The 21351-nt window shown below is 43.4% G+C and overlaps 1 protein-coding gene across 1 annotated transcript in view; it reads left to right on the top strand.

Moving 5' to 3' along the window:
- LOC126152265 (nematocyst expressed protein 3-like) overlaps positions 1–20949 on the top strand; it is a 123621-nt gene extending 102672 nt beyond the window's left edge. The window contains exons 3-4 of the mRNA XM_049915996.1: positions 19403–19594; positions 20908–20949. Of these exons, the coding sequence (XP_049771953.1) occupies positions 19403–19594; positions 20908–20949 (234 nt within the window). The remainder of the gene's footprint in view (positions 1–19402; positions 19595–20907) is intronic.
- Positions 20950–21351: the final 402 nt, after the last annotated feature.

The raw sequence follows: 21351 nt of genomic DNA, 5'->3' as shown, positions 1-21351 counted from the left end.
GCAAACGTCGTCAAACTGTTCGTGCAGATGGTTGTTGTCTTGCAAACGTCCCCATCTGTTGACTCAGCGATCGAGACGTGGCTGCACGATCCGTTACAGCCATGTGGATAAGATGCCTGTCATCACGACTGCTAGTGATACGAGGCCGTTGGGATCCAGCACGGCGTTCCGTATTACCCTCCTGAACCCACCGATTCCATATTCTGCTAACAGTCATTGGATCTCGACCAACCTGAGCAGAAATGTCGCGATACGATAAACCGCAATCGCGAAAGGCTACAATCCGATCTTTATCAAAGTCGGAAACGTGATGGTACGCATTTCTCCTCCTTGCACGAGACATCACAACAACGTTTCACCAGGCAACGCAGGTCAACTGCTGTTTGTGTATGAGAAATCGGTTGGAAACTTTCCTCATGTCAGCACGTTGTAGGGGTCGCCACCGGCGCAAACCTTGTGTCAATGCTCTGAAAAGCTAATCGTTTGCGTATCTCAGCGTCTTCTTCCTGTCGTCTGTAACACGTCATCTTCGTGGTGTACAATTTCAATGGCCAGTAGTGTGTGTGGCCCGGTGACATCCATGAGAATGACATCGTTGTTAGGGAACTGGAAGTCCATAAAACGCTGCCAATGGTCTACACACAGCCGAATATAATCATTTCGAGTCAATGATCGGTTCAGTTGGACCAGAGGATCCAGTCCATTCCTTGCAAACACAGCCCAATCCATTATGAAGCCACCACCAGCTTTCACAGTGCGTTGTTGGCAAAATTTGGTCCAAGGCTTCGCGGGGTTTGCGCCACACTCGAACCCTACCATCAACTCTCACCAACTGAAATCGGGGCTCATCTGACCAGATCACGATTACCGAAATGGAATGTCCCATGCGTCTAGTTACATTTACCATTCCGCATTCAAAGTCTGTTAATTCCAGTCGTGGCCGGCCGTTGTGGCCGTGCGGTTCTAGGCGCTTCAGTCCAGAACCGCGCGATTGTTTCGGTTGCAGGTTTGAATCCTGCCTCGGGCATGCAAGTGTGTGATGCCCTTAGGTTAACTAGGTTTAAGTAGTTCTAAGTGTAGGGGACTGATTACCTCAGATGTTACGTCCCGTAGAGCTTAGAGCCATCTGAAACATTTGAATTCCATTCGTGTGGTCATAATCAGGCCGTAAACTCTTCACATGAATCACCTGAGTACAAATGGCAGCTTCCGCAATGCACTGCCCTTTTATACTTTCTGTAATTGATACTACTGAAATCTCTAAGTGTGCATATCGCTGTTCCAAGACTTTTTCTACCTCAGTGTACTACCCGCTACTATTCGTAAAAACTGAAAACGTAGGAAAAGATACACGGAACAAAAGTAAACCTTACAGCGCGAATTACACATACACCGTTGATCTACAACATTCTATCCACCTGTGTAATAGCTTTCTGTCCACAATCGGAGCTCAATACAGCAGCGATTCTGCTTAGCATGATTCCGACAATTCGTTGGTAGCCTTCCGGAAGTAAGAAAGTAGTCAGAAGGCTTCTCGGAATGGCAGAGAAAGAAACGACTTAACTCACTGAAACTTCTCAACGAAGTCTCACTGTACGCTGTTCCACTTGGTCCAGTGATATTACAAAGGCATGCTCTCATCTGGAAAATTACGAGGGTGTGCTGAACATCAATACCTCCTGATTTTTATGGGGAACTTCACAATATTTTTAAATAAAGAAAACTTTATTAGTATTCTACATCTTTATTCTTGATATCTATATATATTTGCAGCCCTCTGCTGCTAGAGGGCTCCAAATTGCAGCGTATAATATGGCGGTGTGTAACGTCGCTATGTCCGTGCTTGAGAAAGAGCATTCTGTAATCGAGTTTCAGTTTCCAAGAGTTCGTCCCCATATAGAGCGCCCTCTCCTTCAGTATGAGAGTCAGAGACCACATACTAGTGCTGCGACATCTACAATAATCCGATGCCTTGCACCCACTGTCATCGATCATCCTCCATACAGTGCCAACTTGGACGCCTAGTATTTTCATTTGTGTCCAAAACACTTTCGAGGACATCAAGGACATCACTTTGATAGCGATGAAGTGTTGCAAACATTGGCGAGATTGTGGCCCCGCCAACAGAGGCAAACAGTCTACAGTGACAGTGTCAGAAAACTGGGCTTTGTCGGGAGAAATTTGCTTGTCGCCAGGGTGACAATGTTGAGAAATAAGTATGTAAAGATGAACAATAAAAATTGAGAATACTAAGAATGTTTGTTTTACTTACAATTCTCTAATATTTCTAATATAAGAAATTCGGAGACATTAATTTTCAACACTTTCTGGCAGATTACTACAGACCTGCAGAACAACTTCGGCTTTCAGTTCCTCGTTTGAAGAGTATTTTCGTCCACTGAGGAAAATTTTGAGCTTGGGGAAGAAATGGAAGTCTTATGACGCCAAATCATACGAATAAGGTGTGTGGCAACAAATCGCATCTTAGTTCATGCTTTTTTTGTCATGGCAACGACACATCTCTGTGGGTGCACTTTATGGATAATGACTTCCTTCCTTGTTAAGCCTTCCCTCTTTTCGAGTAGCTTTTTTTGTAGTTAGCGTACTATTTTCCTGTAATTGTTTGCGCAGTGGGAAGATAATCCATCAGTATAATTCCTTCCACATCCCAAAGAACTGACGCCTCGACCTTTCAGGCCGGCCGTGTTGCCTTCACGTCCTTTGGTGGTGGTGAATCAATATGTTTCCATTACTTTGACTGTTGTTTTGTTCTGTGGCGTACCGAGCGAGATGGCGCAGTGGTTAGCAGACTGGACTCGCATTCGGGAGGACGACGGTTCAATCCCGTCTCCGGCCATCCTGATTTAGGTTTTCCGTGATTTCCCTAAATCGCTTCAGGCAAATGCCAGGATGGTTCCTTTGAAAGGGCACGGCCGATTTCCTTCCCCATCCTTCCCTCACCCGAGCTTGCGCTCCGTCTCTAATGACCTCGTTGTCGACGGGACGTTAAACACTAATATCCTCCTCCTTCTGTGGCGTAGTAGTGGATCCAAGTTTCACCTGTGGTCATTAACCGGGGCAAAAAATCTTATTGGTTGCTCTGAAAACAGGTCAAATGTTGTTCCGACATTTCGATTCTGATGCGTTTCTGATCCTGGGTACAGAATAGCGGTAACCATATGGCGGATAATTTTCTCTGTCCAATTCCACTCTTAAGAAGTGTTCAGATGACAACTCTTCAGCTTTAACAATCTCTCGCACTTTTAGTCAGTGATCATCCACAAACTTTCTATGGACTTCTGTAATAATTTCTGGGGTAGTGGCACATCTTTGTAGACCGCTACGCCGATCATCATCTAGGCTGTCTCGACCAATTTTGTTCGTTTTGCAACAGTTGAAAGCGAAGGGACACACTTGCTCTTCACTCTTTCGTGTCCGTAAACCAAATCATAGTCTTCCAGCCCAGTATTTGACCACATCCAGAGCTTCTTTCTTGTTCAACCATATATCATCGTGGTTGCTTCTGTAGGGACCGTTTAAAAAGGCCCGCAGGTTTTCCATGTTTTGCGTAGGACCACAATCGCGCTTGGCGTCATTCAAGTTGTCATGAACCCACTTGATCACGTTTGTTTTCATCGAGGCCACCCTCTTCTCATGCGGTTCAGGATCTTCCATGTTTCCCAGTTCGTTGTGGAGCCGCCAGGCACTACCTATCTGGTGGATAGTCATATGGTGGTTCTTCAATGGCTGTTGTTAAAACCCTTGTACGGTATCTCTGTCACCAACAATGGGATGACGGTTATCAATGGTTTGTCTTAGCCTCTCTGTGAATTCTTGTGGTGTTATTCAGGAGCTGGGACTCGCAAGACCATCGTTATTCAACATGTTTCATTAAGGCTTATGTCGGCTTTCTTCACTTGGCTTGATCTGGTCCATATGGGGCAGGAGTATTCGGCTGTAGAGAACCATACTGCTTGTGTGCTGGTTCACAGTATTGTGGGTTTTGCTCCCCATTTGCTGTTGACGAGTTTCTGCAAAATATTATTTTTGGAGGCCATCTTCTGACGGATCTTTCCACAGTGGTGTCTATGTGTCAGAGATCTACCCAATGCCACACCTAGATAGTTTGGTTAACCTGCGTGTTCCAATGTGGTATTTTTCCAGGAAACATAGAGGTTTCGCTTTGCTTCCGGAGATCAAAGATGGCAAGCGCTTACGTGAGTCTTCGAAGGAGTCGGTTTAAGGGAGTTATTTTGATAATCTTCTGACAAGTCTCTGAGTGCTTTTCCCAGCTTCTACGCTACGTCCGCGATAGTCCTCGCCTGAGCTGTTGTTGCCAGGTCGTCTGTTTATAGGAAATGCTTAGAAGGATTAGGTGTTGGCTAGTCGTTAGCGTATGGATTAGAAAAGGTGGCAAGAATGCTTTCCTCGGTCAGTCCATTCCTTTGGTTTCTTCATCGGCTCTTGGACCTATCAAGAATGACGTAAAATTGTCTATTTTGCCACAGATGTTCAAGTTGTTAATCAGGTGGTAACCTCAGATTTCTGTTTACAGTTTTTGGAAAAAATGGTTCAAATGGCTCTGATCACTATGGGACTTAACATCTGAGGTCATCAGTCCCCTATACTTAGAACTACTTAAACCTAACTCACCTAACTACATCACACACATCCATGCCCGAGGCAGGATTCGAACCTGCGACCATAGCAGCAGCGCGGTTCCGGACTGAAGCACCTAAAACCGCTCGGCCATAGAGGCTGGCCACAGTTTTTGGAAGAGCAGCCAATGGTTGACAGTATATATGCAGAGCTGAGGTCGACCAATGCTTTCCCTGTAACCTTTTTATTTTCGTACCGTTCTTCTATATCTTCTGTCAGATAGAGAATTTTCTTGATGTTTTATTTGCCAGATCAAAAAACAGCTTGTTGAGGTTCAGACCGCTAGAGTCTCTCATACAATTTTTAAAGGTCCCAAAAGATTGATATAAGCCATTAGTTCTTTGGAGAGTCTTCCAGTGTCTTCTGAAAATTGGCATGAATTTTCTTTCCTTTCGTACCTTTCTTTACGAAGTACTTAAATCATTCCTAGAATCTCGATTTCTTTTCATCTTCACAAATCACTACATGGGAACAACATACGTATGTCCGCAGGACGGATCTCTATCCAGAGCGCTGATGGGTCACGTATTCACACATATATGATGATCTGTTGTTAGGCGGGAATCCCGCTGTGCTAGCACTGACACCTTGTGATAATTCAGTGAACTTTTCGAAATATCCTCTTATGTGGGACCAGGTGTAGACTCACGGGTCATGCAATTACCGTAAATTACGAACTGGGGGTTTCTCGGCTCGGAGTTGGCGCCCGATAGCTCCTAGATGTGTTTCATCGCGTTCAGATAAGGCGAATTGGGTGGGCGACATATAAAACTATCATGCTCCTCAAACCTATGAAGCACGAATTAGGACTTGTGACTCGGACAGTTATCCAGTTGAAAGTTGTCATCAAGGTCGGCGAAGACGTTAAGCATGGAAGAATACAGTTGGCCTTAAATAATCATCACGTAGTTTACAGGTGTCATGGTGCCGTTGATTATTAGCTCACTTCACATGGAAACGCAGGTGGATGTCTACCATAGCATAATAGTCTCCCCAGCGGATTACGTTCATGATATGTAGCACGTTTCCATGAGGCGTTCGCTTACATGACGAGATATCAACAACTGGCCATTAAAATTGCTACACCAAGAAGAAATGCAGATGATAAACGGGTATTCATTGGATAAATATATTGTACTAGACCTGACATGTGATTACCTATTCACGCAACTTGGGTGCATAGATCCTGAGAGATCAGTACCAAGGACAACCACCTCTGGCCGTAATAACGGCCTCGATACGCCTGGGCATTGAGTCAAACAGCTTGGATAGGGTGGACAGGTAAAACTTCAACACGATACCTCAGTGCATCAAGAGTAGTGACTGGCGTATCGTGACGAGCCAGTTGCTCGGTCACCATTGACCAGACGTTTTCAGTTGGTGATAGATCTGGAGAATGTACTGGCCAGGGCAGCAGTCGAACATTTTCAGTATCCAGAAAGGCCCGTACAGGACCTGCAACATGCGGTCGTGCATTATCCTGCTCAAATGTGGGGTTTCGCAGGGATCGAATCATGGGTAGAGCCACGGGTCGTAACACATCTCAAATGTAACGTCCACTGTTGAAAGTGCCGTCACTGCGAACAAGAGGTGACCGAGACGTGTAACCAATAGCACCCCATATCGTCACGCCGGGTGATACGCTAGTATGGCGATGACGAATACACGCTTCCAATGTTCGTTCACCGCGATGTCGCCAAACACAGATACGACCATCATGATGCTGTAAACAGAACCTGGATTCATTGGAAAAAAATGACGTTTTGCGATTCATGCGCCCAGGTTCGTCTTTGAGTACACCATCGCAGACGCTCCTGTCTGTGATGCAGCGTCAACGGTAACGGCAGCCATGGTCTCCGACCTGATAGTCCATGCTGCTGCAAACGTCGTCGAACTGTTCGTGTAGATGGTTGTTGTCTTGCAAACGTCCCCATCTGTTGACTCAGGGACCGAGACGTGGCTGCACGATCTGTTACAGCCATGCAGATAAGATGCCTGTCGTCTCGACTGCTAGTGATAGGAAGCTGTTGGGATCCAGCACGGTGTTCCGTACTACCCTCCTAAACCCACCTATTCCATATTCTGCTAACAGGCATTGGATCTCGACCAACGCGAGCAGCAATGCCGCGATACGATAAACCGCAATCGCGATAGGCAACAATCCGACCTTTATCAAAGTCCGAAACGTGATGGTACGTATTTTTCCTCCTTACACTAGGTATCACAACAACGTTTCACCAGGCAACGCCGGTCAGTTGTTGTTTGTGTATGAGAAATCGTTTGGAAACTTTCCTCATGTCAGCACGTTGTTGGTGTCGCCACCGGCGCCAACCTTGTGTGAATGCTGTGAAAAGCTAATCATTTGCATATCACAGCATCTTCTTCCTGTCGGTTAAATTTCGCGTCTGTAGCATGTGATCTTCGTGGTGTAGCAATTTCAATGACCAGTAGTGTATCTGGTATAACTAGAAATATGATTCATGTTGACTAATCTCGGAAAATGTTGCCCGCAGCTGACAACGAAAGATCAGGAGGAAGTTTTCTACTGTTCGACCACGGCTTCTTAGCCCTGAAGTTTAATTAAATGGAGACGTCTGCCGCGAAAATCTACGCGTTATGTTAAGAAGTATGATTCATCCGACCAGGCGACACGTTTACATTAATCGACGGTTCTATCTCCGTGATACCGTAAATGACGTTGTCACTATTGTCTGACATCGGGATATGGAAACAACTATGTCAAGTACTTTTAAGAAATTGTCACATGTATGAGAATGAACCAAGTTATGCAGACGATGCAATCTAGTCTTAATGCATACATAGTCACTATGCCTTTATCATGATTAATTTGAGAATAGTTGTATGAACAATCTAAACTAGTTATCAGATTTAATGTTGTATATTGTTTATATCGAGACGATTAAAAATGTTTATAATTTTTCTTAAAAACAGCCATGTCGTTGGGTTAACGTGGGGCCACGTAAGGGTTGTCTGCTGAGGATATCAATATTTAACAATGTGCGCTGAACTCTGTGCTCTGAAACACTTGTGCCTGCACCAGTACTGTGCTTTGACGTGACATCTGGAACAGATGGACGCCTCTAGTGTTTTACAGTGCGGGCAAAACTCCGGCTTCCACGCAATCTGATGAGGTGTGGATGTCCATTATCTTGTGGCCTACTAGTGTTTCCATCGTCCTTCATCCTCTTGCCACAAGTGTTCACGACAGTATCACCAGAACGTCTGACAAGCTTCTCCGTTTCCGGTATACTAGTTCCCAAGCTGCGGGCCATAGCAGCCACCCCTTTTTCAAACCTGCTTGTGTCAGTGGATTTCCCCATTTTCGGACCTAGTCGTATCGTCGCTAGAATGCTTCCCCATTCGTTTTTGGTCTCCATATATACAGGGTTATTACAAATGATTGAAGCGATTTCACAGCTCTACAATAACTTTATTATTTGAGATATTTTCACAATGCTTTGCACACACATACAAAAACTCAAAAAGTTCTTTTAGGCATTCACAAATGTTCGATATGTGCCCCTTTAGTGATTCAGCAGACATCAAGCCGATAATCAAGTTCCTCCCACACTCGGCGCAGCATGTCCCCATCAATGAGTTCGAAAGCATCATTGATGCGAGCTCGCAGTTCTGGCACGTTTCTTGGTAGAGGAGGTTTAAACACTGAATCTTTCACATAACCCCACAGAAAGAAATCGCATGGGGTTGAGTCGGGAGAGCGTGGAGGCCATGACATGAATTGCTGATCATGATCTCCACCACGACCGATCCATCGGTTTTCCAATCTCCTGTTTAAGAAATCCCGAACATCATGATGGAAGTACGGTGGAGCACCATCCTGTTGAAGGATGAAGTCGGCCTTGTCGGTCTCCAGTTGTGGCATGAGCCAATTTTCCAGCATGTCCAGATACACGTGTCCTGTAACGTTTTTCTCGCAGAAGAAAAAGGGACCGTAAACTTTAAACCGTGAGATTGCACAAAACACGTTAACTTTTGGCGAACTGCGAATTTGCTGCACTAATGCGTGAGGATTCTCTATCGCCCAGATTTGCACATTGTGTCTGTTCACTTCACCATTAAGAAAAAATGTTGCTTCATCACTGAAAACAAGTTTAGCACTGAACGCATCCTCTTCCATGAGCTGTTGCAACCGCGCCGAAAATTCAAAGCGTTTGACTTTGTCATCGGGTGTCAGGGCTTGTAGCAATTGTAAACGGTAAGGCTTCTGCTTTAGCCTTTTCGGTAAGATTTTCCAAACCGTCGGCTGTGGTACGTTTAGCTCCCTGCTTGCTTTATTCGTCGACTTCCGCGGGCTATGCGTGAAACTTGCCCGCACGCGTTCAACCGCTTCTTCGCTCACTGCAGGTCGACCCGTTGATTTCCCCTTACAGAGGCATCCAGAAGCTTTAAACTGCGCATACCATCGCCGAATGGAGTTAGCAGTTGGTGGATCTTTGTTGAACTTCGTCCTGAAGTGTCGTTGCACTGTTATGACTGACTGATGTGAGTGCATTTCAAGCACGACATACGCTTTCTCGGCTCCTGTCGCCATTTTGTCTCACTGTGCTCTCGAGCGCTCTGGCGGCAGAAACCTGAAGTGCGGCTTCAGCCGAACAAAACTTTATGAGTTTTTCTACGTATCTGTAGTGTGCCGTGACCATATGTCAATGAATGGCGCTACAGTGAATTTATGAAATCGCTTCAATCATTTGTAATAGCCCTGTACTTTCCTTACGGCTTTACGCGCCCGCAATTCCTACCAGTCTCTATTCAATCTGGTTTACGCAATGGTAACAGCTTTTTTTTTTTAGTTTACATACAGAGTGTATCAGAAAGGATGGCGCAAACTTACATGGCTGAAAGTACACGATAACAGAACCACAAATGTCAAGTAAACATGGAATCTAAAACGCGTACCTTAGGAGTTATAGATATTCTGGAATTGCAATATTGTGAAACAAATATCTTCTATTGCAAGCTCTTTGCTTTCCATATTTTGGGAAGTGCTAGTACGGACGAAACCAAGAAAAAACTGTCCAGTAAACATGTGCTCTAAAATGCATACCTTAAAAGTTATGAGCACTTGTCCATCACCGGTACTTCGGAACACAACTCTTCTAATGAAGATATGCATTTTAGAGCACTTGTTTACTGGACATTTTTTTCTTGTTTTGGTCCATACTACCACTTCCAAAAATATGGAAAGCAAAGAGCTTGCAGCAGAAGAGATTTGTTTCACAATATTGAAAATCAAGAATATCTCATAGCTCTTAAGGTATGCGTTTTAGAGCCCATGTTTACTTGATATTTGTGCTTCTATTATCGGGTACTTTCAGCCGTGTAAGTTCGCGCCATTCTTTCTGATACACCCTGTATACAGGGTGATCAGTTCCATCTCTAGTGTCTGGAACAACAATAGATATTGAAAAACGACTATCAGGGGTATGAAAGTAAACACTATGAGACATTGTAAAACGTACGCAAATATTATTTTCATCACAAACTTATGGTTTCTTTTTTTTATGGACACCCCATAATATTTCTGACGCAATCGATAGCATGAAAAATCACGAAAATAATGGCATTTGTTGCATTGCAATATGACAGTTATATGTCGAGAAGTTACAAAGGGGATTTGACGCCGCGTGGGATTAGCCGAGCGGTCTAAGGCGCTGCAGTCATGGACTGTGCGGCTGATCCCGGCGGAGGTTCGAGTCCTCCCTCGGGCATGGGTGTGTGTGTTTGTCCTTAGGATAATTTAGGTTAAGTAGTGTGTAAGCTTAGGGACTGATGACCTTAGCAGTTAATCCCATAAGATTTCACACACACTTGAACACTTGGGATTTGACGCTTGAGATAAGCAAAATGCGCCGTTGTTGCCCATCCTGAGACGCTAGCGTGGACGCTACTTTGCTCTTAATCGCGACCTGATGACATCCTACGATGTAACAAACGCTCTTTACTCTGTTATAAATTGGACTCAGAATAATACAGATGTTCAGTCTCACAACTACCTACAACTACAATTTACCTCTCTGTTAGATTCTTGGTCAGCCATTAATTATGTTTACCCGGTAGGTGATGTTCGGTTTTACGTCACTATTATGTCAATTCTAGTACAGTAGTAAAGATCAGTAAAGCATGAAGGATCAGACCCTTTCCTTATTTTTTATTTAAGTGACTGGACATCTGTGTTGTTTCCAGTCCACTTAATAACAGTGTAAATGGCAATAACTACAGGGTCCATTGCATCGTAGTACGTCAATCACATCCTTATTACGAGTAACGTGGGTCTCACGCTTGCACCTAGGGGTGTGCAATACAGGCACATTTCGTTCATTTCAAGCGTCGCATTCGCTTTGCGGTTTCTTGGGATTAAATTGACGTATTGCGATGCAATCGACACCATTCGTTTTTTGTGAGTTTTAATGTTATTGATTGTGTGAGAAATAATATGGGTCCATAAAAAACATAAATTTGTGTTAAAATAATATTTGCTTAGGTTTTAGAATTTACTTTCATGATCGTCTGCCTTATATTCTTACCTGTCAAAGTTGTTTTTCAATATCTGTTGTTGTTCCAGAGATATTTACGCTGAAACGTTTATGTGGGCCACATACATAGAGCGATAGAGAGAGAGAGAGAGAGAGAGAGAGAGAGAGAGAGACGGCAGCTGCGGCCGAGCGGTTCTAGGCGCTTCAGTCTGGAACCACGCAACCGCTACGGTTGCAGGTTCGAATACTGCCTCGGGCATGGATCTTTGTGATGTCCTTAGGTTAGTTAGGTTTGAGTAGTTCTAAGTTCTAGGGGACTGATGACCTCAGATCTTTAGTCGCATAGTTCTCAGACTCATTTGAACCATTTAAAGAGCGAGAGAGAGAGAGAGAGAGAGAGAGAGAGAGAGAGAGAGAGAGAGGGTGAGAGAGAGAGAGAGAGAGAGAGAGAGAGAGAGAGAGAGAGGGAGAGAGAGAGAGAGTGAAGGCGACAATGTATTTGACATCAGTATGCTGTGATCTAGACCTGTAAATGACGTAAGTCAAGTGTTTGTCCCGTCTATGACAAGATCATTGAAGAACGAGTTCAGGTACGAATAGGGCAAGGATTGGGAAGGAAACTGATTATTTCCTTTACAAAGGAATCATTGGGGCGTTCGGCTTAGTCTGGACGGTTGGATGAGGATTTGAATCCCACACATCCGGAATGGGTATCCAGTGCCCATAGCCTCTAAATGCAGAGACGGGAAATCCTTGGACACGATCCAGCGAAATCATCACACACACAGTTTATACACAGCTCCGTCCTTTGTGGATAATCGTGCGGCACATGTTGCTGACCTACCACATTCCGAACTTGTATGACGAGCGATACGTCAACCTGAACGTACAGACGCGGGAAGCAGTATCACCTGTTATAAAATGAAAACTGTCAGAGCGGGACACGACACAATTAAAAAAAAAAGTATTCTAGAAAATCCAACGTTTCGTCCCCATCTGTGGAGCACATTTTCAAGGTGGACCATAGTTTCTTCTAGCGTCCGATCCACAGCCTGGCTCGCTACTGACTGCAGAATAGTTCCGTTTACAGCTGCTCCCACGCAGTGGCGTGACATCACATGCTTTGAAATGTCGTACGCAGATGGGGACGATACTTTGGCTCTTATAAGAAATGCATTTGACCCCGGCATAATAGCCCGGAATATTTAATTAATTGTAGCACCGCCTGTCTTATGAAGAAGACGTGGCACATTCCTCGCCACATCTAGCTCAGCGCTGACCTACAGAAACAGCGATTGTGGTGTCATCTTTCAGTAACGACAAATGGGTCATAATGGTACACAAACCGTGTCGTGTTTATGCCCTTAATGAGTTTTCAAAATCGGTAATACTTAACAACTTCTACAGATGTTATACCCTCATACATAATTCTCAGACTTATTAAATTTCAGTTTATAGCATTTAAAGCAAAAATGTTAAAACCTTTTCTTCTCTGGTTAAACACACGATTGAAGACCTCGGCTGTAAACAGTTGTAAGAGAAAAGTTGATTGTTTTCGAATATTTCCACAGTAAAGTTTCAATAAAACCTCATAAGTAATATATTTCAGGTACAAGCACTGCAATTTTCTTTATGCAGGTAAATTATCGATTTCAATTATAACTACAATAGCGAATAATTTTTAAAATGGTAAATTCTGCCCAAAATTTTATTCTTAAAAATTCGTCAGTGGTTACTAAACATTGTTTTCTTGCAGCGAGTGTGCGTAACACGGTCAGGCCTTCACTTACTTCGGTTTACTTGCTGGACGCCTGTCGGGGTGGCCGAGCGGTTATAGGCGCTACAGTTTGGAACCGCGTGACCGCTACGGTCGCAGGTTCGAATCCTGCCTCGGGCATGGATGTGTGTGATGTCCATAGGTTAGTTAGGTTTAAGTAGTTCTAAGTTCTAGGGGACTGATGACTTCAGAAGTTAAGTCCCATAGTGCTCAGAACCATTTGAACCATTTGAACTTGCTGGACGAATTAACGAAGCTTTACTACGAAATCTCTTAAAAATTAAAAATTGTTTCAATTTTTGATATTTAGACTGGCGTTAACGATTTGTACGATGATGAAGTGTAACATCTTCGATAATTAATCAATGATTCAGCACAATTTAAATTCATTGCCGCCTTACTACAGCACGTAAACATTATTAAGGAGGATCCTTAATATTTGTGCTATCACATTGTCACGTAAATTCACGTAAACTGTGGTAAGAGACACAGGTTAACATTGTTTACTTGCTTAAATAAATATTCACATTCACCTGATTAGTAGCAAATTTTTGAAGCGCAGTTGTGTTCAGGATTTTTATGTGAGTCTTACTTACCCACATCATCATCAGATTCATGGAAATCGTCCCTCCTTACTACTACTGGCGCTTATGTTTTTGTCACTTATCACTTTTTACTTACAAACATCCGTATAAAGTTGCCACCAGCGAGACTATGAAATTTCGGACGCAGCTACGATTTCTTGGTTTACTGTGGAACTAACAACTAATGTGAATCAAGATAGTCATGTGCTATGTTATATATGCAATAATTGTGTTTCTCATCGACTGCCTGTTACCATACCGTTGTTTACATATGAGGTCTTCAATTACAAATCTGGTTGACTGCAATAACTCCCAGTAGTTATTCTTGAATACGTACACGTTCACCTTAAACGCATGTTTTCTATACGATATGCTAACAGGAACATCGAGGAAGTTACGGCCAAATTCTGCTTCATGTTCAAGCGCAAATGTAATTTTGGAATATATTTCGCTAAGTTTATCTGTTACGTTATCCAAGTCCTGTTTAGTGTCTGCAGACGAAACTATTCTCTTTTCTACTTTGCGGCAGTAGCATGGTATTTTCTCTTTTATGATTGCGTACTTAAAAAAAACCTACTTGTAAGTCATTAAGAATATAACCCCAACGCAACATAAATTAGTGGATAAATGCAGAGCATGTCTGAGTTGAAAGTGCAAAAATGGCGTGTGATGCTACCCATCAGAAGAAAATATCTAACGTGTCTAGATTTATGATCCCTAATTACACGTAGGAGTCTGGTGGGCAGTTCCATTTTTATGAGAACGGTGTAAATTTCACGGAGATGTAGCTTAACAAGAATGAGGCAGAGTTGCTAGAAAAAGACTTAAATTTAATGCCGCGTTTTACCAAGAAAGACATAAAAGAAGTAATTGCCGAAGAAAAAGTACCTTGTTGCTACAGTAGCTTTGAGAGCGAACAGAGCCCTGCACCAAGCACCAGACGCTAATACCATAAAGAGAAAAATCGATTGTCGTCGGCTTCTGTTCAGTTTGTATAAAAACGAAGATTTAAGTTGATCAATGTAAAGTTTCTTATCGCTGGAGCGCACATAAAAGTACACAAGCTGGGTACGTCAATGAGACTTATTAATAACAATGAGAAAGTTTTCAATGTTGAAGTAAATTATTTGCTCGATAAGAAACCAAAAAAATCTTCGCAAATTCGACAGTAATTTTAACGATAAGTGCAGTACCCAAGACACAAACAAGGATGAGAGCCATGAATGTTCCATAGGACGTAATATTTGCCTGATGGGATATAACTAACGTATTTTCGAATGTACCAGTTAGTAATTTAGCGTAGACTTCGGCTTTCCTTACCTTTATTACATTACATCAGTCATGTTCCATTAATCGCAAGGGGAGAGGTCTCTGAAATGTGGAAAGACGTCAAAGATGTACATTTTAAAAAGTACAATAATTTGAAATGACTGCACATTACCGTATTTCAGTGATGATTCTAATTATAAAATAACACAGCACATTAACGATTTGTATAATGATGAAGTGTAACATCTTCGATACTTAATCTATTATTCAGCACAATTTAAAATTAAATTCATTGCCGTCTTGCTACAGCACGTAAACAATGTTAAGGAGGATCCTTAATATTTGTGCTATCACACAGTCACGTAAAACGTAAACTGTGGTAAGGGACAGAGTTTTACATAGTTTACTTTCTTAAATAAATATTAACATTCACCTCATTAGCAAAACGTTTGAAGCGCAGTTGTGTTCACGATTTTTATGAGAGTCGTACTTATCCACATCATCGTCAGATTCGTGCAAATCCTCCCTCAGTAATACTACTGGCACTTACGTTTTTGTCTCTTAGCACTGTTTACTTACACACATCCTGATAAAGTTTCCACCAGCGAGAACATGAAATTTTGGATGCAGTTACGATTTCTTGGTTTATTGTGAAAGTATCAACTAATGCGAATCAAGATAATCACGTGCCATGTTCTGTGAAGATACAGTTCAGTGGACTAGAAGGAATCGCCCAACAGAAAGTTCTTTAATAAACATCACATTGCCTACATCACATTTAATGTGCTCAGGTAGACTGTTAAACAATTATCTCGCTACCTTACGACTTTCATGTTCAGTCCACATGTGTTTGTTTAGCCTCTGTTCACGCTAGTATACGGTGTGAGCACAGCTTACTGCAGATGATCTGCCTTCAACGTAATAAATTATATTACGAACTGCCTTCAGCAGGAAAAATGTTTTTTATTTGCTTGTAATTTTTCAGCCAAACAAAGTATGTCTAAGATGCAGAGAACTTCAAGAAACATATTGGAGTTTTGCAAAAACAGACATAATGTCTTATGGGATAACAGCAATCAGTGATTTTATAATGTTGCTTAAAATCCGTCTTGATTGCAAAAAAATTTTTTTTTATTATTCATATGACCGGTTTCGGTTCATTCAGAACCATCTTCAGATCTGATATTTTCGTTACAGGAGTAACCCGTCCAAATCCAGTAACTTTAACATGCTACGTCACATGCTACGTCACGTAGCATGTGAAAGTTACTGGATTTGGACGGGTTACTCCTGTAACGAAAATATCAGATCTGAAGATGGTTCTGAATGAACCGAAACCGGTCATATGAATAATAAAAAAAAAATTTTTTTTGCAATCAAGACGGATGTTAAGCAACATTACATATTGGAGTGCTGAATAAATCGACAGTTCGAATTTTTGTGATTCATGTTTCTTGTCGTGAGGTATTAAGACGCTGTCTCCGTTGTATCTCACCTCTTTTTTTCTACAACAAGAGACGCACCTATACTTATCTGTTGCAGTAGAATGGTTGAAAATCTGGATTGTAATTTGGTTTCCTTTAATCCATCTGAAAGGCCCCTCTTCCAGTAATAGCAGTCAGATTGCGTTGTTTATTCATGGGTCAAATTTTATAAAAAAAGAAAGGGGGGGCGAATATTTTCAGGGTATTAATACCGCATTCCTAATTGATTTGCGCTGAGGTTAGATTCTGCCAGGTAGTACCTATGTCTTATCATGTGGTGTCTGATTCCTTTAGGTACTGATGTTAACCTGCCTTTGCGGAATTTTTTTTTTTTTGGTCCTTGTGTTATATTCATGCTTTTCACTATTTTTTTGAGAAAGGAGAAATATTGGTAGTGACAAAAGACATGAATGATTATTTATATGTTGTGGAGAAGTTGTCAGTACACACGTTTTTGTAGAGTTCTCCTGTGGATACTCTTGATTTAACACCAGGTATATTTTAAAATACTGTCACTGTTGCGGGGTTTTCCCAAAAAAATGATTCTATAACTAGCGTTACGTGCAGTGCGGCTCTTACGATTTACGGGTGGAATCGATTGATTGAATTCGGTTTAAAAGAACAACATTTATACATTTCTTGACCACATCGACAAAAGATACTGATTCATTTGAGTAAACTAATTGCCCAAATAACTGAATTCATAAATCATCACAGCAATGAGTTGTTAATAAAACTCGATTTCAATAACAGTTAAATAAACTTAGTATCATAATAAAACAACCAAAAACAAGTTGAAATAATCCATTTCCAATCCATTCTGAATTTAAAAATTAAATACCTAAAAGTTACTAGAACCAAAACCGTTGAAATGACAATCAACTATTTACCTGAGACTGCAAATTAATTACAATTTATACAAATTTAAAAAACGTGACTAAGAAACACCATAAAAAAGCAAGTCGATGAAAGCAACGTCAACAAAATCTGAATTGTTATACACTAGAATGATCCAGACAACTGTAGCTTCCCTTGTGTATAGTCCATGGGCTTCAGCCACTGCATCCTCCCATAACATATATCTTGATATTTTAACATTAGTCCATCTCAGCATATACAATGATATACCACTGAGTAACCTGAAACAGTTCAGTATTCCAAAACCGACTATAATCTTTTCTTATTCTCATATGGCCCCATTAATCGCCATATATAAAAAAATATTCTAATCAACTGACTATCCACTTAATCATACATCAACAGAACGAAATCTGTATCTTATAGAGCAAGAACAGAAACTGTGCGTAGCCATCTTATCGTGCTCAGTTCAAACACAATCTAACGAGAGCTCACGGAGAGCTGTCGTAAAATACAGATTAAGCAAGAAGCAGAGTACAGTACCTGTGAAGGAGAGAATGCTTACTAGCACAGCCAGCCGCATACACAGCATATATCAATCATCTTCAGTGTGTCTGATACAGCAGTAGCATGACTATCACAACTTCCAACGACTTAAGCTTGCTCAGGCGAGCCAGCGCACAATGACTGCTGTACGTACGGCGAACATAGGCAGGCAGGCCCATTTCTCGGCTTGTGACCACGCTTTCACCTTCAATCAACACCGAGACGTCTGCCCGATGTACTCTCCGTTTTTCCTCCTAGCTGTCCATACGCCCAGCAAGATAAACATTGTTTCAGGCTTTCCCGACGCTGCTTCTGCTTGAGAAGTTCCCGGGAATTACGCCGGATAATATTGTAGAAACCGCACAATATTTCAGCGAGACAACTGCCCGCCATCTTCAGGTGCTACTGTCGCGTCACTGAGAAGCTCGCCGATTTATATGTTGGCTTTCTAGAACAGCGCAGGCGCCAGCGGGGCATAACGTCATTGAAGACCAATCGTAGACAGCTTCGAATACCAGAGCCCTCTGCTGCAGAAATGGGTCGCGGTCTGCGGAAGCGCGCCGCGGCGCGGGAAAATGCGGCCGGGAGCTACGGACCCCGTTCGCGCGCGCGAGGTACTCTTGAAAACTATACCTAAAGCCAGTAGTTAGCCTGGGGGGTGGGGGGCTGAGGGGACGTAATCTAAAGACGTCGTGGTAATAAAGATAGAGGGATAAAACGTGAGGTGTTCGACGGGCTAAAATCACCTTCATCGTTAAAGAAAATTAGGATAAAAAGAAAGATGAACAGCTTGACCAACCGCGCTTGCCAATCAGCGCACGCATGTCAAAATCCCCAGATCATCAGATTTACAAGTATGAAGAACAAATTAAAGGTGCGAAACCTTCAAAAAATTTTCTGTTTCTTAGTAGCAGTTGGTCGTTAAGGATATTGTCTTTAGCATGTTGCAGATGTTTAAGATCTGCATTTCTTCCAAAACATCCAGTTTTAAGCCCTTAACCTCGGCATGAAGTAACTCGGTATTAACTGGAGGGCTCGGCGCATGAGCCGTTTGCACAAGGTGTTCCGCATAAGTGGAGCCCTTTTTACCGTCACCGCTTCTAGTAGGAATATGCTCTTTATACCTGAGACCCAGAGCTCATCCCGTTTGCCCGATGTAAAATTTTGGACAATCCCCGCATGTAATTTTATATACTCCTGATTGGGAAAGTTTATCGCTCTTATTCCGCAAGGAGTGGATTAAATTCCCATGTAAACTATTATTATGGCGGGTCATGGCCCATCGAACGTAGGCCGGTGCGAGGTGGAGCGTACAGTATTAAGTTAAGTAGTGGTTTTGACTTTGTACGTATGTACTTTTTGTGTTTCCCTTTGCTTTTTCGTTTATAAACGTATAGCTATGGTGTTCGTTTGATCATTGACAAAGGTCTTCTTAGGCACTTGTGGGTTTTATTGTTGTTCTGAAGAAGGTGTAGTTATCTACGCCGAAACCTGGGTTAACACTAGGTGCTTTTTTCGTAATCGAGGCGGATTTTTAATTTTTTAATATATTAACCAACGATTGCTGACGCGCTGCGATGAAGGTTCTTAGCTTCATTGATTCTGAAACGTGTTTGTTATTTCAGTTAAGGATATTTTTTCTGTTGTCTCGTAAATTTGACAGTTTCAACTTGTTGCACTGAGTGTTGGTGGTGCTGTGGTGTGTCGCAGGGCCACACGCTGCCGGGTACTGGCAGCGGCAGCCGCGGCAAGGCGGGCAGCAGCAGCAAGGCTTGCCGGTCGCGGCTGGCCGAGGTGTTCGCGCTCAGCCGGCATGCGCACTCCTGCAGCGCCGCCAACCCGCCCGACAAGGCAAAGCCCGCCAAGGCCTCCAGCTCCAAGAAGGGCTCCGCCGCCTCCAACGTGAGTACTCTCTCTCTCTCTCTCTCTCTCTCTCTCTCTGTCTCTCTCTCTCTCCCTCCCCCCTCTCCCTCCCTCTCCCTCCCTCCCTCCCTCCCTCATTCCCTCCTCTCAGTCTATCCTCTTCTCTCTCTCTCTCCCTCCCTCTCTCCAGCCATTCATCCTTCCCACACTGCTTCCCTGTCACTCAACACTTACTCCAGATCCCTCTCTCTCTCTCTCTCTCTCTGTCTCTCTCTCTGTCTCTCTCTCTCTCTCCCCCCTCCCCCCTCTCCCTCCCTCTCCCTCCCTCCCTCCCTCATTCCCTCCTCTCAGTCTATCCTCTTTCTCTCTCTCTCCCTCCCTCTCTCCAGCCATTCATCCTTCCCACACTGCTTCCCTGTCACTCAACACCTACTCCAGATCCCTCTCTCTCTCTCTCTCTCTCTCTCTCTCTCTCTCTCTCTCTTCCCACAGCTCTCTGTACCTCCCTCCTACCCTCCCTGTCAACCTCTCTACATCCTTGCCACCCTCTTTAGCTCCATCCTAACCTCTCCTCCTCTCATTCTAGTACCCTACCTCCCTCCCACCATATCTCCCTCCCTCCCTCCCACCCTCCGTCCCTCCTCCCAACCCTCTTCACCTCTCTCCCAGACCCCTTCCCTCCCACCACCTACTCCCCATCAATCTGTTTGTCTCCCTTCCTCTGACTCTCTCGACCTCCTTCCTACCCTCCCTCCCAACCTCTCCCAAGCTCTCTACCTCTCACGCACCTTCTTTAGCGCCCTCCCTACTGACCTCTCTTGATCCCGTGGTCCACTACAGCTGCGTTGGCGCCGGTTTTGGATAACGCCATTTTGCCATGCACGGTGTACTTTAACCACGACGGAAGTATTGGAAATGCTTCCACCCATGCACCAATGCCCCAAAAGCCAGTGATCATGGTCTTCTGCACTTTAGATAAATCTCCCCAACGACGGCATGACCGCACGATCTGCGTAAGACAACGGGTGCGATGGCTACTACTCGCTTTCCACAGGGCACAGCTTCACGTGACCAAACGTTCCGCCACTGTGAGGACATGCATTGCAAAGGGCGCGCTGCATGCTACCAATGCCGACTCGGGGGAAGCCCTCGGCTTTCGTCTGTGACGTCAAGTCGAATAGGCCGAGTCCTACGAGAAAGACAGGCCGCGGCGCGTACGTCACGAAGGTAGGCTTGAGCTCGCTCGCTCGCTCAACTCTGCAGACAAACTACGTTTCTACACCCGTTAACTCGTAACTAGGTCTGTACGTTCAAACGAGAATTGCAGCTTCTATTGGAATCCGCTGTTGTAGATTGTTATTGTTATTAGTCCTACAATGATCGGATGTCCATAGGCCTACTTATAATTTGTTATGGCAGTACTGGGGTACCCATGATTTTCAATTGTATAATGCACCTCTTATTGTATGAAATGAGGACTGTTAATCAGAAGAGACTAAATGCTATAAACAAGCGGTTGTACCATTTATATCGAGTATTGATCTAAAATTAAATTTTGTTGTAGTACTGCTAACCAGTGAGACTTCGTAATAGCAGATTCCAGTAGAAGATGCAATTCTCGTTAGTACATAGACACCCAGCTGCGACTTAACAGGCTTAAAAACGCATTTTGTCTGCTGAGCAGAGCGAGCGAGTTCAGGCCCACATTCGTTACGTACGCGCCACGGTCTGTCTTTCTCGTGGGGCTCGGAATAGCCCTGGCCCGTTGCAGGCACGAATGCCTGGTCGTACATATC

This window comes from Schistocerca cancellata, chromosome 2 (genome assembly GCF_023864275.1).
Source record: "Schistocerca cancellata isolate TAMUIC-IGC-003103 chromosome 2, iqSchCanc2.1, whole genome shotgun sequence".
NCBI lineage: Eukaryota > Metazoa > Arthropoda > Insecta > Orthoptera > Acrididae > Schistocerca > Schistocerca cancellata.
This window is presented reverse-complemented; position numbering and strand designations above follow the sequence as displayed.